The 15,522-nt window shown below is 36.3% G+C and overlaps 1 protein-coding gene across 2 annotated transcripts in view; it reads right to left on the bottom strand.

Annotated features, from left to right (window-relative positions):
- The window catches only part of MDFIC2 (MyoD family inhibitor domain containing 2), a 123,307-nt gene that overhangs the window by 11,075 nt on the left and 96,710 nt on the right, over positions 1-15,522 (bottom strand). For both annotated transcript variants that reach the window (XM_030801867.1, XM_030801868.1), the window contains one exon: positions 847-1,068. In XM_030801867.1, the coding sequence (XP_030657727.1) occupies positions 847-1,068 (222 nt within the window). The remainder of the gene's footprint in view (positions 1-846; positions 1,069-15,522) is intronic.

Raw genomic sequence — 15,522 nt, 5'->3', positions numbered from 1 at the left:
ATGATTCCAAAGGTGCTGTTATCCAAAGTTTATTTAATCTTTTTCCTTATTTTCAAAAAGTAAATATGAATTTAAATGTAGGCCAGAAACCATAACTTATTACATTTTCCTTTGAGAAACTCCAGGCTTTCTTTAAATGCAAATGTAGATACTGAACACTACAAAATCTTGAATGGTTTTTCTCCTGTAAAGGTCATTGCAAAGTTAACCTGAGTAAAATTCCATATCTTGGTGTGGAGTCCATAATGTTGAACTTTGTTTGGCTGATTGTTTATTTAGCACCAAACCAATTTGAAATTGGCTTTGCAAATGAAATGTATTCTTTACGTCATATATAGGCATGGTTGGGTCTAGGTTTGCACCGATCAGAATGCCTACGGATAATACCCAGGGGAACCACTCCTTTCTCATAGATTGGTGATGTAAGCATCTTAATGTTTTATGCTGTCTATATTTATATATTTCCAGCATTTTAATACTATTTCTCTCTGCCTTCTTTTCTCTGACTAGAGGTATAGACTGAATAGTTCCATATCTGAGGAGAGAAAGAAGTTTGCCATTTTTCTTTATCTGCCTCATAGCCCCATAGCAAGAATGATTATGTCCCACCCCAGCTATTTAAAAAATGTTGCCTCTGATTCCCAGCTTTGAGAACAAACAATCTGCCAAGCGCCTCATAACTGCAAAGTGACCTTGACATATGTCATTCACCAGAGTTTTCAAATCGAAGTCTTCGTGTTTAATATTCATAAGGACTTTTTTTTCCTAACAGCATATGTGATGATTTTACAGGGGATGGGGGTTGGGAGCTTTATTTAGAGATGGGTTGAATTCTGAGAAACATACCATCAGTGTCTCTGTGATGAACTGAAGTATCAGTTTGGAGGTAAGAAAATGTTGTTTGGCATTCTTCAAGGGAGGACAGTGATGTGCTGGATTGTGACAGTTTTTTCTCATTGGGGTTTTCCTTGGCTGGTCCATCTGTGATACTGAAGTCAGATACTGAATTTATAACAATAGCATTACTGGGTTTCTCATCTGCATGCTTTTCATTCGTGAGGTGTGTATCTAGATGAAAACAGAAAAAACACATACAGAAACCCGCTATAGTTTACATGACCTAGTGACCTAAGAATGGACATTTGCAGAAATTTTCACATTTAACTTGCCTAAGATTAAAGTCTTAAGAAAAAGAAGGAAGTATTATTGAGCAAGACAATTTTGAATAAAAATATAAGAAAGAAGAGTGCAATCATTATAAAATTTTATACACATTGCAAACTTTACCCATCATGGTAATTTATAACACTTATTTCTACTATTTTTTTTTTTTTTTGGTGATAAGTAGGGAGAATCAAGCACTTCATTCACTTGGATCAACAAAATCTCATAGTACATTGCCAGCCTCCTGTCACAGTGTATTATTAATCTGAGGAGCAGGATAAGGATCTTATATGGTGGGCAATACTGCTGAGTTATTCATATGAGCTCAATCAAGTCACTTTATTACTTTGTTTTTACAAACCTCATTTTCCTCCTCTGTGAAAAGAAAAATGCATATGAATGAGTAGTCTATAAGCTCATTCCTGCTTCTGTCCTCATAACCTCACAGTGGCTTTCTCTGCCTTGGTATTTAAGTTGCTATTCAGGTGATAGCCTGTATGGCTTTGGGGGTATGCTTCTTGGGAACATGCTTTATTTCCACATAACTGTCTGGCACAATAGCTAGAGATGTTCAGGGAATTTCTAGCAAAGTTCTTGACTGAAATTCTGGTTTGGAGAGCCTTAGAGAAGGCTGAGAAGCCCCAAGTGTTGTACGTATTTTACATCTCCTGTACAGTTGGCCCTCCGTATCTGTGGGTTTCACATCCCCAATACAACAAATCCTAGATACACAGATAGAAAATATTCAGAAAAAGCTCCCCAAATAACAATGTAACAATAAAAATGATACAAATAAAAAACAATAGAGTATAACAACCACTTACATAGCATTTACATAGTATTCGGTATGATAAGTAGTCTAAAGGTCAAGTAAAGTATATGGGAGGATATGCATAGGTTATATGCAAATACCACATCGTTTTATATTACGGACTTGAGCATCTGAAAATTTCGATATCTGTGGAGTCCTAGAACAAATTCCCCTCAGACACTGAGGGACAACTGTATGCATTCTCCTGCCACGTAATGATTGGGAGTCTGCTCTGCAACAAGCGCTGGGCTGTATATTGGGGATAGAGGGATGACTAAGACAGATATGGACCTTGACCTTCATGAGCATCAAACAAATCGTCAAAGAAATAACTGTAAGTTACAGGATTGAGAAGTGTATAAAAGAGAAACATATCATAAAATCATGTTAGAGAGAGGACCAGACTGGGTCATGGTGCAGTTAATTTATAACTTCCTTACAGGCTGATGATGCCCAGGAACAACTTAAAACCTGAACAAGCAACAGTCCTCGTGGTTTGGTGGCACAACTGGGACGTGGTCAAGAGGCATCCTTGGGAATTGCATTCCCGTTGTTAACACAATGCCTGGTTGGTTCAATAATGTTCATTGAGTGACTGAAATTAATAATACAATTGGCAACCTGGTTTGATTTTACCATGCTTATGCAGCTCAGTGCAAGAAACGTATTCTTGCCAAGTCCATCTTTATTTCCCTTCCAAGGTTGTTTCTTAGTTTAGGGCCAATGGAAATGTCTAGTGGGTTCTGCCTTCTAAGGCAATGGGTTCTAGACTTTTCTGCAGAGTAGAATCACCTGGGAAATCTTTTTAAAATTCAGAATTTTTAAAGCTCTGGTATTCCCCTCTTCAGGAGACCAATTAAATCACAATCCCTGGTGGGACGGGAGAATTTTTGAAGCTCCTCAGGTGATTCCAACATGTAGACAAGTTTGGGAACCACGATGCCAGGGATCTTCTGCATTTGAGACAAGAAAAAGAGAGAGAACAGCCCACTGACTTGTGCATCAGTGATATTCAGAAGCCAGTCTTAAGATGGTTGCTTTCCAAAGAGTCCTAACTGGCACCAGAACTATCAGTCTGGTATACACAACTGTCTTAGGTCATTTTTATTTCTTTCTGATCCTCCAAACAGCCTTGGTTTTCAACAATGTTTAATTTCTATTCTCTTCCTTTTATGTGCTGGCTTTAAATTTCTTGGTTGTGGTTTCATCCACCATAAAAAGGATTGGCAGAAATAGGGATTCAAGAAAACATCTATCGTTGAAAGCAATTAATGTAGTATTGAATATTGAAGTGGAATCAGCCCTACAGATGAGAGAACACTAGGCTTCCTCTAACCCAAGAGGGATTCACCAAATTAATGATATAATGAGGATGATGATGATGATGAAAATCATAATTAGTTTATTTTTCTTACTTGGGTATCAAAGCATCCAGTAATCAGCTAATATTGCAGATAGATGGACATTCAAATGATGTCTTAAAACACTAAGAGCAGCATCAATATTTTGGGCCAGATAATTTTTTGGCATGGAGAGATTGTAGGATGTTTAGTGGTATCGTAGTCTTTTATCCACTAGATGCTAGTAGCACCTGACCCTTTAGCTCATGACAATGAAAAATGTTTGTAGATATTGCTGCATTTCCCCTGTGGGACAAAATCACCGTGGTTGAAAACCACTGCTTTACACGCACAGACACGAACACACACAGAGTGGCATGTATCTTATGTCAAGTTCTATGTTACTGCTTATATACCTTATTGAACTTAAGCATCACAAAGACTCTAGGAGGTAGATATTGTTAGCCTCCTTGAACAGATGGGAAATGTATGAATGGATATCCCCAGTTAGCAGATGAATGAAGGTAACCAAGGCTTACAGAGTTTATTTAGGTAAATTGTCCAAGGCCTCCTCCTTATTCAGTAGTAGAACTGAGATTCAAATCTAGGCCTGGTGGATTCCAAAAGCTTTGTGCTTGTCCTTTTCCCTTTTATATTATGCAATGCTTTCTCTGATTTATTCTTAGCTTTTATCTCTCCTTCCTAACTGCTGAGAATGCACATCAGCCAAACCTTCTCACCCTAAATACTGTGATGTGTCACCTGCACAAAATCGAGCCTTGCAAATAGCTGGGTTTTACACACTCACCTTTCCCTTAGCAGTCTTTGCAAAGCAAAACTACCTTCTTTGCACACTCAGGGAATCCTTCTTGTTCCATTACAGCTGCTTTATCCCATACATTAGAGAGCAGCTCAGAAAGAGCTGATAGATAACGAGACCTTGATGAGTATGGAGATTGCAGCAGCTATTTACTTAACAGAATTAATTAACAATCAGTTCAAATTATCACACGTAGTCAGGCTGCATGTAATTTAAATTGGTTTTGCACAAAGTAATTCAGTAACAAAAAAAAGTTGGATAGAGGTTACTGGAATGTAAGAACATGCGGAGAATACAGTATACAGCCAAGTGGTATATGATTCTCTTTTTAATTTTGTGACAATTTTAAGTATAGCATTTTGAATGTAAGTGGTGTGCTACATTAAGCAACCATTTGGAGCACACTAGGCTTGTACTGAGAGAATTTTATGGAGAAGTTAAACTGCCATTCATAAAGTTATTTTAATTCTATATCTCTGTTTATATTTTTATTTTTTCTCATTCCTCAGTGGGAACTATCTGTTGCTCATTAGAAAATCATCTGACATACACACATTTGAGAACCCAGTCTGTTCAACTCAGAATTCTGAAATCTGAAGTGAGTCACAATTTTTGGGTGAATGTTACTGACATCTTCCATCTTTTATAGATGATGCTAACAATAATTTCATCAGATTCAGATTCCTTCCTTTATTGTATTATTCGACATTGCACCCAAAGTACTACAAAGTAGCATAAGCTCAAAGTAGAAACATATAAAAAAATAGTATCGGATCTTCTGTAGGGAAAATTATTTTAGAGTTAAATAAGGAACTCGTGAAACTATATTTGGGATGTTATTCATAGTTCTTGACATTAACTTAGAGAAAATAATTTTTACCAATAGTTAAAAACAAACCAAAATTAGGACAAAAAATAGAAGCTCATCTATATTTCTTAGAAAAAAATTAAAGTGAATCTTAAACAGTTTGGGCTACAGGTAATTGCAAGAACAAATGGACATAAACTTAAGTCAGAGAAAAGATAGACAGCTAATTAAGTTTTTATTACTGTTGAGCAAATGTTATTAATTTAATTCAATTAACATTTATTGAGTACCCACATGCAACAGATGAATCAATGTGACAGGAGCTATTAATTTATTTACTCTGAGTTATTAAGAAAACGTTTTAATGATTTTCATTTTTGATCACTAAATGTGACTTTGTAATTTTTGCATCCATGTTTTCTCTCATTTGACTCTTTATAGATAAAAACATTCAAATGATGAGTAAATACTATATCCTTTTCTCTAGGTCCTCTGATTCTATTCTTGTTTCCTTTCCCGTCTTTTTTCTTTTCCTTTTCCTTTCCCCCTTCCCTTTGCTTCCTTTCCTTTCCCTTTTTCATTTTCCTTCCTTTCTGCTTTTGTTTCTCCATTCCCTTCCATTTGCCCTTCCCTTCCCTTCCCTTTGCCTTTCCCTTCCCTTTCCTTCCTTTCTGTTCCCTTCCTTTTGCCCTTCCCTTCCCTCCCTTTGCCCTTCCCTTCCCTTCCCTTCCTTTTCTTTCTTTTGCTTTCCTTTCCTTTCCCTTTTTCCTTTTTCCTTCCTTTCTGCTTTTCTTTCTCTCTTCCCTTCCCTTCCTTTCCCTTCCCTTCCCTTTCCTTCCCTTCCCTTTTTCCTTTTTCCTTTTCCTTCCTTTCTGCTTTTCTTTCTCCTTTCCCTTCCCTTTTTCCCTTCCCTTTGTCCGTTCCTTTCCTTTGTCCTTTCCTTCTCCCTCTCTGGTGTAATTCCTTGACTGACCTACCCCGTCTCCATTATCAGCTTCTGTTTTCTTCCAGCTCCTTCCATTTATTTTTTCCTTAAGACTTTGTCCTCTTAGTTTCTTTCTTCCTACCCTACCCTTGAAGGCTGTATTTGTCCACACTCACAACGTCATTGATTTCTTTGTGAAGTTGGCCACTAAATCTTCATCCAGCCAGCCAGAGATGCAGGCAATATTTGCCACACATAAACTACACGCCTGGCACTGCGCTAAGCACTGCAGAATTCAGAGAAGAACAAATGATTTCAGTCCTCAAGAAGCTCACAGTCATCACAAATTACAGTTTCACACTTGTAACTGTCTATTGGACATTTTATGTGGGTAACTAGCAAAATCCTTTCAATTGTGATGCCTCTTTCTACTAAGCCCCTCATTCCTCTCCCCAAACTGGAATAACTCTGGCTATCCCCGGAGAATTCACAATTCAATTTGTCTTTATTGTATTGTCATTTTTCCAGTTCCCTGGGCTTTAAACTATTATTTGACTGGCCCTTTCCCTCCATCCCATCATTTACAAATTCTTGTTTATTCTTCCTACTTAACATCCCTCAAGTCCATGTCTGCTTTTTCATTTCCATTACTACCACTCAGATTTAATCCTCTCTGCCTTCACATCTGGACTCTTTTTCAGCAGTCATTGGCTCTGAATACAGTGACAACTCTCTTCAAGATATCTTATGCATTATAATCAAAATTATACTTTGGACAATATTCGTCTCATCATATTAGTCATAAAGAAAGCAAAACACACGCATCATGAACACACACATACACAAGTATTAATGGCTCACTATTACCTGAATATTTTCCCATTTTCTCTCTCTTTTTTTGAGATAGGGTCTCACTCTGTCACCCAGGCTGGAGTGCAGTGGTGGTGGTGCAATCACAGTTCACTGCAGCCTCAACCTCCCAGACTCAGGTGATCCTCCCACCTCAGCCTCCTGAGTAGCAGGCACTGTAGGCATGCACCAACACAGCAAGCTTATTATAGTATTATTATTATTATTTGTATTTTGTGCAGAGACTCGGTTTCACCATGCTGCCTGGGCTGGTCTTGAACTCCTGGGCTCAAGGGATTCACCTGACTTGGCCTCCCAAAGTGCTAGGATTACAGGCATGAGCCACCATGTCTCGCCTCCATTCTCTCTCCCTCCTCTCTCTCTCTTTATTTTGTTTTTCTTTTTAGAGACAGGTTCTTGATATGTTCCCAGGCTGGACTAGAGCTCCTGGGCTCAAATGATCCTTTCACCTCAGCCTCCTGAGTAGATCTTTTTATTCTCATTTAACCTACAAATTCTATTGCCAAGTTGCTTGTGGAAACAGGTAGCTTGTTGCTAAGTTTTTCTTGTGAGCAGTAAACTCCAGAAGCCTATAGGAAAATTATTAGATAAGACTTTAAGGTAGGGTGATTTTAATTTTAGTTCTAGGCCAAAACATTTAAAGTGAGTGTATATTTCAAATGTATAGACCATTTTTTAAGCTATAATGGTGAATTATGTTTTCCCTTGGATTTAAACTATACTCCAGCTTAGAATTTAGTACTGTAATTATCCGTGGCTGAAATCAGACCAAGGCAGACAAGTGACATTTCAAGATATAAGCTACCAAACCATTAACAAATTATTGTGGTTAGTAAAAGGAGTTAATTGAAGTGACACTGTATAGAGAAAAAAAGTTTTTCCTTTGTATGAAAATTTTGTAAAGTTCATTCAAATGTTAGAGGTGATTTTTGTTGTTAAAATGTATGATTATACTCTCCACAGCTTGTTAGGTAATAATACAATATATAAAATACAGGAAATCATTCAACATGATCAAACATGGTGAAAATTATCAGCCAGGGTCAGAATCATCTTTTTTTAGATGTGTAGATCACTACTATTTTTATATTGAGTAAAATTTGAAAACATACTATGGATGAAGACAGAACAAAATTAGGAAGATGAAGATTTCTTGACATTGAGAAAAGCATAATAAAAGGTGATTGATACTCAAATAAGCTGTTTTCAAGAAAAACATATTTTCTTCTTTGAAAGCTGAGTAACAAAGCTGAGTGGATAATTTTCTCCAGTTGAGGGATGAAGGCTTCTAAAATTTCCTCACCTTTTTGAAATGAATGGAAATAAGTAACTATGGAGTATTCAATTGCTACATCCTGATAGATTGGATAAGACAAAACCTTGGGTTCATTAAATCTAATTTGGGAGGGAGGATAAATAAGATAAATATATTTGACATTTTTTTCTTTGATTTTCAAATGGCAGCTCTGGTTGGAAGGTGTCCTTTAAAGACTTTCAAGTTAAAGTCACAGTTGTATAAATCATTGTTTTGATTTGTCTTCTGTAGCACTTCAACTAAAACCCTGCCTCAAGAAACGTTAGATGAAATGTTTATCAAGGGCTATGACAAGAGGACATTTTAAGCCTTTTCAATCAGGCTTAGTAAATCTTTTTTAAAAAGAGAGAAAAGGCTAAAGTATATTATTCCTCCAGAAATAATAGAAGTGAGTGTTCAAGGTGAAAAGGATTAAAGAGTACAAAAGAACTGAGGGAAGAAGGCTGAGCATGGCCCCCTCCCCAAGCTTCCCCGACACCTGCAAAGCAACTTCAATTTTTGGGGGCTGAAGTGGGCTTTTTTTTTTTTTTTTTGGTCTAACTATTCTGGATAATTACTTCAGTTTTCTGCCCACCACTATACTTTGCACCTGTAGACAGACATAGGCTAAGTGATATACTTTTATAGCTATATCATAAGCTGGTAACAAGGAACAATTGACTTCTAAGAGATAGTTGAATCTTCTTCAGATATGAAAGCAGTTTGCAATTATGAGTCTCCATTTCATTTTTATGCAGTTACCTTCAGCTTAATGTTTGTAAAAAAGTGTCTCAAGAAATAAAGATTATATTATCTGAGAAAAAAAATGGTTAGCAGTTTTTATAGTTTGATGCACTTGGATTAATAATAGGTTTAGGGCTCTGAAAAAATAAATGAAGCCAATCAGGCTATAAACTCATGCATGATTGGTATTACATATACAGTCAATTTTTTACTATCAGTGTTTAAATATAAATGTTAAAAATAAACCATAATTATTCAAAATATTCTCTATTATGTTAAAACCATCACAATTTATTCATCCGAACTATTTGAATGTCACTTAAAGTCTCTTATGTGCATTATCACATTTGAAGCTCACAACAGTTTTGCAAAGTATTATTATCATTATTACATGAATGAGGAAACTGATAGAGGGTCAGAGATTTTAGTGGTTTGCCCAAGATTACCCCACTGGTAAGGGGCAGAGCTAGTACTTGAACTTATGTCTTCTAATTCCTATGGCAGTCAGACTTTGCATTTCGAAACTGCTTCAGAAAAGAAGCACTCTGATATGAGCTTGAGATACTTTTCTGAAATAAAACTGCTTTGTCCCTTCTGACTTAACCCTCTCCAGGTTAATTGATCCTGCTTTTATTTGATTAGGAGGTACTTTTTATGTAGGTTCAAACCTAGAATTCCTATTTGATAACTAATAACTGCTTTTTCCAAACTTATCCCTCAAAGGCCACTGTGAGAAGCTTCCTACAACTGTACCCTGCAACTCCAATCCCAATTGTTTCCTTTGGGAGCCCCCAGAAATCCAGGTTGATATCCTTACTAGAGCCCTTAGTTTAGTTTATAGTACTGTGATTAATTGTGGATGTATTTCTCCTCTCCTTTCTGTTGTGAACTCCTTGAGGAAATACATAAGCCATTCAGCTCAATTTCTGAGAACCTAGCATGGTGTCTGGCAGAAAGCAGGTAATAAATACATTTTAGCCAACTGATGAACTGACAGACTAAAGGTGGGGTGTCTTGGTTTTCGGTTGACAATGGACTCATCCTTTGGGGAGGTTTTCTGAGTACATCCCAGTGGTCCTCTTTCCACATTCTCTGTAGACCAGCTGATCCTAGTAAAAGTCTATAAATTTCTGTCTTTTGTGGTAAAACACATCTTGGTATTTTATTTTGATTTGAATGCAACATTTGCACTGTTATCTGCAAAACTGTGAAAATACAAAACAATACAAATAAATTAAAATCTATAATTCCACCATTTTCAACACATTGTTATATTTGTGTCACAAAAATGTAAATATCTGGTATATGTGGAATTTATATTTATAGATTTATATGTATATATCTACATATTTGTATTTATGCTTTATATTTGCATATTAGGATATATATTCTAATTCTACTTTATATATAAATCAATATACAATTAGAATATATATCAACATAATTAGATTAATAATAAATATACTATTCTAATTAGATATCTGATTAATACTACATATTCTAATTATAATTTATATAGATATAAACTTATAGTGCTTCCCAGATGTCATTCATTTTTCTAAGAGCTTTGCATATCTTTACCCATTTAATACTCCCAGCAACCCTATGTGGTAGGTACTACTAGTGTCATTCCCATTTTTCACATGGGGACACAGAAAACAGAGTGATACCAAATAAGTTACCCAGAGTCACATAACCAGTAAGTGATGGAGCTAGAATTTTAACTAAGGTAGCCTGGCTCCAAGTCCATGTTCCTAACTAATAGGCTATACTGTCTAGATAGAGATTGTTTAAGTGAATTTTATTGAATATAATGTATTATAGTTGTTACCGTTGTATCCTAACCATTTCCCTTCATCCTAAATCTTATTGAAAAACATACTCAGGTCTCTGCTCAAATGTCACCTCCTGGGTGAGGCAGTCCTTCCCTTACATTACATCAAAAACAGTGCTTCCCAATCAGGGCGGATTTTGCCCCCCAAGGGAATGGATATTTGGCAATGTCTGGAGATAACGTTTATTGTTATGACTGGGCTAGGTGCACTAGTATTTTGTGGGTGGAGGCCAGGGATGTTGCTGAACAACCTATTATGCACAGGGACCCCTTCCACTCACCACCAAAACCCATAAAAATTGTGGTTTCAAATGTCAGTTGTGCCAAGATTCAGAAATCCTTTAATCTCATAACCCTGATCACCAGCCATTGCTATCACATCACTGTTTCATTTTTCTGCACAGTGATTTTTAAAAATATTTTGTTTATTTGTTTACTTGCTTATGGTGTCCATGTATTTCCCACCCTTGACCAAAATGCTGCCTAATGGAAGTTCATCTGTGTCAATTAACTGCTATATCTTAAAAGAGGACCTGGGATACAGTAGGTACTCAATATACAGGGAATTAAAGAATGCTTAGCATTTCTTACATGGTGAATCATAAACTAACAGTTCCCCCATTCAATACAAATGTAGATAGTTTCTATTTTTTGATACCATGAATACTCTTGAAATAAGCCTTGTTGTCATTATTTTAAAATATTTATTTATTTGTGTAGGTTGAATTAATAGAAAAGGACCTATTGAATTAATGGTTGAATTTCTCAAGCTTTTAATATAATTTGCTAATTGCCTTCCAGAAAGATGGTGTCCATTTAGACTTGTACCAGCAGGGATTGGGAGAAGTTTGCCTATTCTCTGATCTTTCTAGGTTTTACCACTAAAATATTTTATTTTTATCAATGTAAAAGGAATTTCGATTTAAGTGTCCAATTTTTCCTAGAGCTGAAAAAACAGTTTTTCACTGTAAGAGGTAGAAGGTGTTTTCATATCCACCACCTTTCTGTGGAAGTTTTGTTTCACAACTAGATTCGTTGGTAATCTGAAATCTCTTGCATGATATGGAATTGGGCAGTTAAAGACATCCATTCTGTATTTATAAATCAGTAAATTATTGTTGAAAAGTACTTACTGAATGATCATTGAACCTGGTTTATTTAGCTAGTCCTGTCTCTGAGTTATGAGGGCTTGGGGGGTGACATACTGTTGGATGGACTTAGGAGGCTCCCTATCAGCATCTATCAGGTTAATATCCATTTGTGCTGTGCCTGTATAAATGTAGGATAGAAATAAGATCTATACAGAGGCCTTGGAGAGGCCAGAAGTCAAGCCACATTGTTGGAAGGACAAGAAATCACAGGAGCGAGGGAACAGAGGAGCAAACCATATGTTTATTTTTAAACTCCTTTTGCCCACTCTGTGTGCCCAGTGAACTACGGAATCTATCAAAAGGCCTCACTGGGGATTTAAGATCTATTTTCTTGATAGTCCACTTGGTGGAAATTTAGCCCAGTGGTCTCCAAAGTGGCATATGTATACCCAGAGGAGATGCAAACCTATCCAATGGGGTTAGAACACTTATTTCTATCTTTAAATCCTAATATAATAACTATTTCTGCATGTTTTATAATGTATAGTACAGTGAATATGGTAGCATATGCCTCCATTGTGTCTGCATGTGCACGTAGATGTATATAGATGCATATATGCACGCATTAGGTGGGCTTGCTATTTTTCCCTTTTTTACTAGTAAAGGTTTATAAGCTTTACAATAAAAAGTCTGGAGACCGCTGGTCTGAGTAATAGACTGAGGTCAGCACTCTACATCCCTCTTCTACTAAAAAAAATTCAATTTTCTTTTGCTTCCTTTCGGTACCCAGGGTGTGGTTGCTGGAACGTTTACAGCCACAGCAGCTGCAGTAGTGGCCTGAGTAGACTTTTCCTCTGAGTTTCTATAGTGGTAACAGGATTAACAGACTCTATTCTGGAAGTACTTGGGTGGCATAACACCTCCCAGCAGAACTATTCCTGACAAGGATGTGCAGATGGAAATGCATATTTATGTCACTTAAAGCCTACAAGAGACACAAGGATTTGAGCTATAACAATAAATAGAAAAAAAAAATTCTTCAGCATTTTTGGTAACCCATACTCAAGTGCATTGACTGTGCTTGGCGAAAGACCTACAGTTTGCTCTTTGTCCAAGCATAAAATATTCAGCATTCAAGCATGTTGAGGTGAACTATTCTGAATATATTTTAGAGTGTTAAAATAAGCTACCACAAAGTTAGTTTAAAATTTCAGGTCTTAAAAATAACAGGACAATTTTATGAAGTGTTTGGGCCATTTCAAGAAAAAAAAAAAAGTCCCCTTTAAAAAAGAATGCTCATTTGTTCCAATTGTTAGTAAAGGCAGGTTTAAAAAAATTATTTCTAAACACCAAATAGTTGTTATAGTCAAGGCTTTCAAGTTTAAAGTATTGTCTGCATCACAGTCCTTGATACAGCCTCTCCTAGCTTTCTTCTAAAACACTTTAAAAATATGGAAAAACAAGAATGCTCACATCTGCAAATTTGGGTTTGATAGTATTGGGAAAGATTTACACTAAATATCAACCCATTAGAATTGAACTGAGTAATCCAATCAGTCTAGCACTTACAGAGCTCTGCTGAAAGTAAAATGGAATTAGTGTTGTTTTCTGCATGCTCCCGATTCACAAACCATATTTTGTGTCAACAAGAAAATTAGGCTGTTATGTTTTTTTAGAGGTGTTGATTTTTGATGTGACCAGAGAGCTGTAGTTCTTTGTCACCTTAACCGATCCAGAAATAATTTGTTACCATCAACAGAAGAAATTTTTCAAAAATTGTACAAGGCTTTCATTAGGTTGCAAGAACAACTTTGTAAAGAAAAGAGAAATACTGAGAAATAATCTTAAGGATCAAACAAATTGGGATGAAAAACCAATAGAATGGATCCAAAGGGACATGTGTGAACGAAGAGAGAGATACTGAAGAATTCAAAATTGAAATGACAGAATTAAAATCTGTATCAGAAGCAGTAAAATACAGAATTGACATTGCAGAAAATATCATTAGTAACATAGAGATTAAGAGCAATTCTGAAAAACTCTCCCACAGTTCAAAAGTGAAGGACAAAAAATTCAAGTTATGATGACAAAATGATGCCAAACTCAAAGGTCAGAACATATAGATCTCACCTAAGAGATACAGTTTCTTGGAGAAGAAACCAAAACCATCTAAGCATAAGCTTTGTTCAAAGATGGTACTGCAATGTATTTTCTGAGCAGAAACAATTTCTGAGAGTGTGCTCCACTGCCTAAAATTTAGTAAAAAGAGACCCACAATTCTAAAAAATATTTTGAATTACAAAAATAAAGAAAAGATCTTTCAAGTACCCAGGCAAGGAAAACTAGATCAAATGAGAAATAACTGTTCCTGAAGCTGGCTTCAAATTTTTTTTGTACAAAACTATGCATCAGAAAACAGTGGTGCGACGTGTTAAAATTTTGAGTGAATAAGATTATATTCCATGAATTTTATCCTCAGTTTGTCTTTTCTGTGTGAGAGTACAATAGTCTCATGTATTATCAGAAGAAAATATGCTACATTAAAAAAACTGTCTTGAGGCTAGGCTCAGTGTCTCATGCCTGTAATCCCAGTGCTTTGGGAGGCCGAGGTGAGAGGATAACCTGGCTCCAGGAATTTGAAGCTGCAGTGCTGCAGTGAGCTATGGTGGCACCACGGCACTCCACCTGGGTGACAGAGCAAGACCTTATCTCTAAAAAAAAAAAAAAAAAAAAAAAAAAAAAATTACTTCAAGTTATATTTTTGCTGACTGACAGCATGACAGCAAAAATTAAGAACTAGTACACAATTTCTAACTGGTACAAAATTGAATTTGCTACCAAAGCGCTGAAGTGAATTTCAACATAGAAAACTAACCCTGGTTGGAAACATAGTCAGGACCCAGGAAGTAGGTTAGTATGTTGAGGTGTTTGGTCTCCCTTTAGAATGGCATCTGGGTATCATGTATGAGGAAACCTTCAATAATTAATTTTTATTCAACAAATATTTGCTGACTGCTGCTGTATCAGGCAGTGAAAATATGGGGATGAATAAAATCCTTTGCCCACTCTTATGAACATTTCAGTCTCTCTGAAGCGTTCCTTGACTTGCATAAAAGAAGGTCATTTCCTTTTTTGTGCTTCCATGACATTCAGTTGTAAGTGTGTCTTTCCCACCATCAGGGAGGGGAACCATGCCTTGGCATTCCTGAGCTTAGCACAGGGCTTGGCGTAAAGGGTGAGTGAATGCAGTAGCTATGCATCAGCTTACTAAGTGGCAGGTAATGACATGTTTTAAATCTGGTTCTAAGGCTGCTAGTCTATTTGCTTTTTCCCATATTATATTGCATCTAAACCAGGTACAATAATAGCCAGCACTGGTCAAATATTTTCAGATAAGAAGTTTTCAGACGTGAAGTTCTTTGGAAACTGAACAGAAGCATAAAATTTTAGATGTGGAATAAACCGTAGATGTCAGTTAGTTTCCTCTCCCACATACCCATTCATCCATTCATTTATTCATTAGTGCCTACTATAATAATAAAAATAATGATAGCTAACATTCACTTCACACTATGAGAAGCTTTGCCTAAGTGCTTTAAATGAATTCTCATTTAATCTTCACAAAAACCCAATGAGGAAGTTATTATAAGTTCAATTTTCCTCATGAGGAGGATACATCTTAAGAAGGGCGCTGTGCCTTATTCATTGCTTTTTTACTAAACTAGTGAAGATTATGAGGAAGAATTTGAATTTATGCATTTGGATTCTACAGCCTTTCCTCTTAACCACCATGATACATTCAGGAGATACAAAGATGAATG

The sequence above is a fragment of the Nomascus leucogenys genome, chromosome 21, assembly GCF_006542625.1.
Source record: "Nomascus leucogenys isolate Asia chromosome 21, Asia_NLE_v1, whole genome shotgun sequence".
Taxonomy (NCBI): Eukaryota; Metazoa; Chordata; class Mammalia; order Primates; family Hylobatidae; genus Nomascus; species Nomascus leucogenys.
Note: the sequence above shows the minus strand (reverse complement) of the source record. Positions and strands in the feature narration are given on the sequence as shown.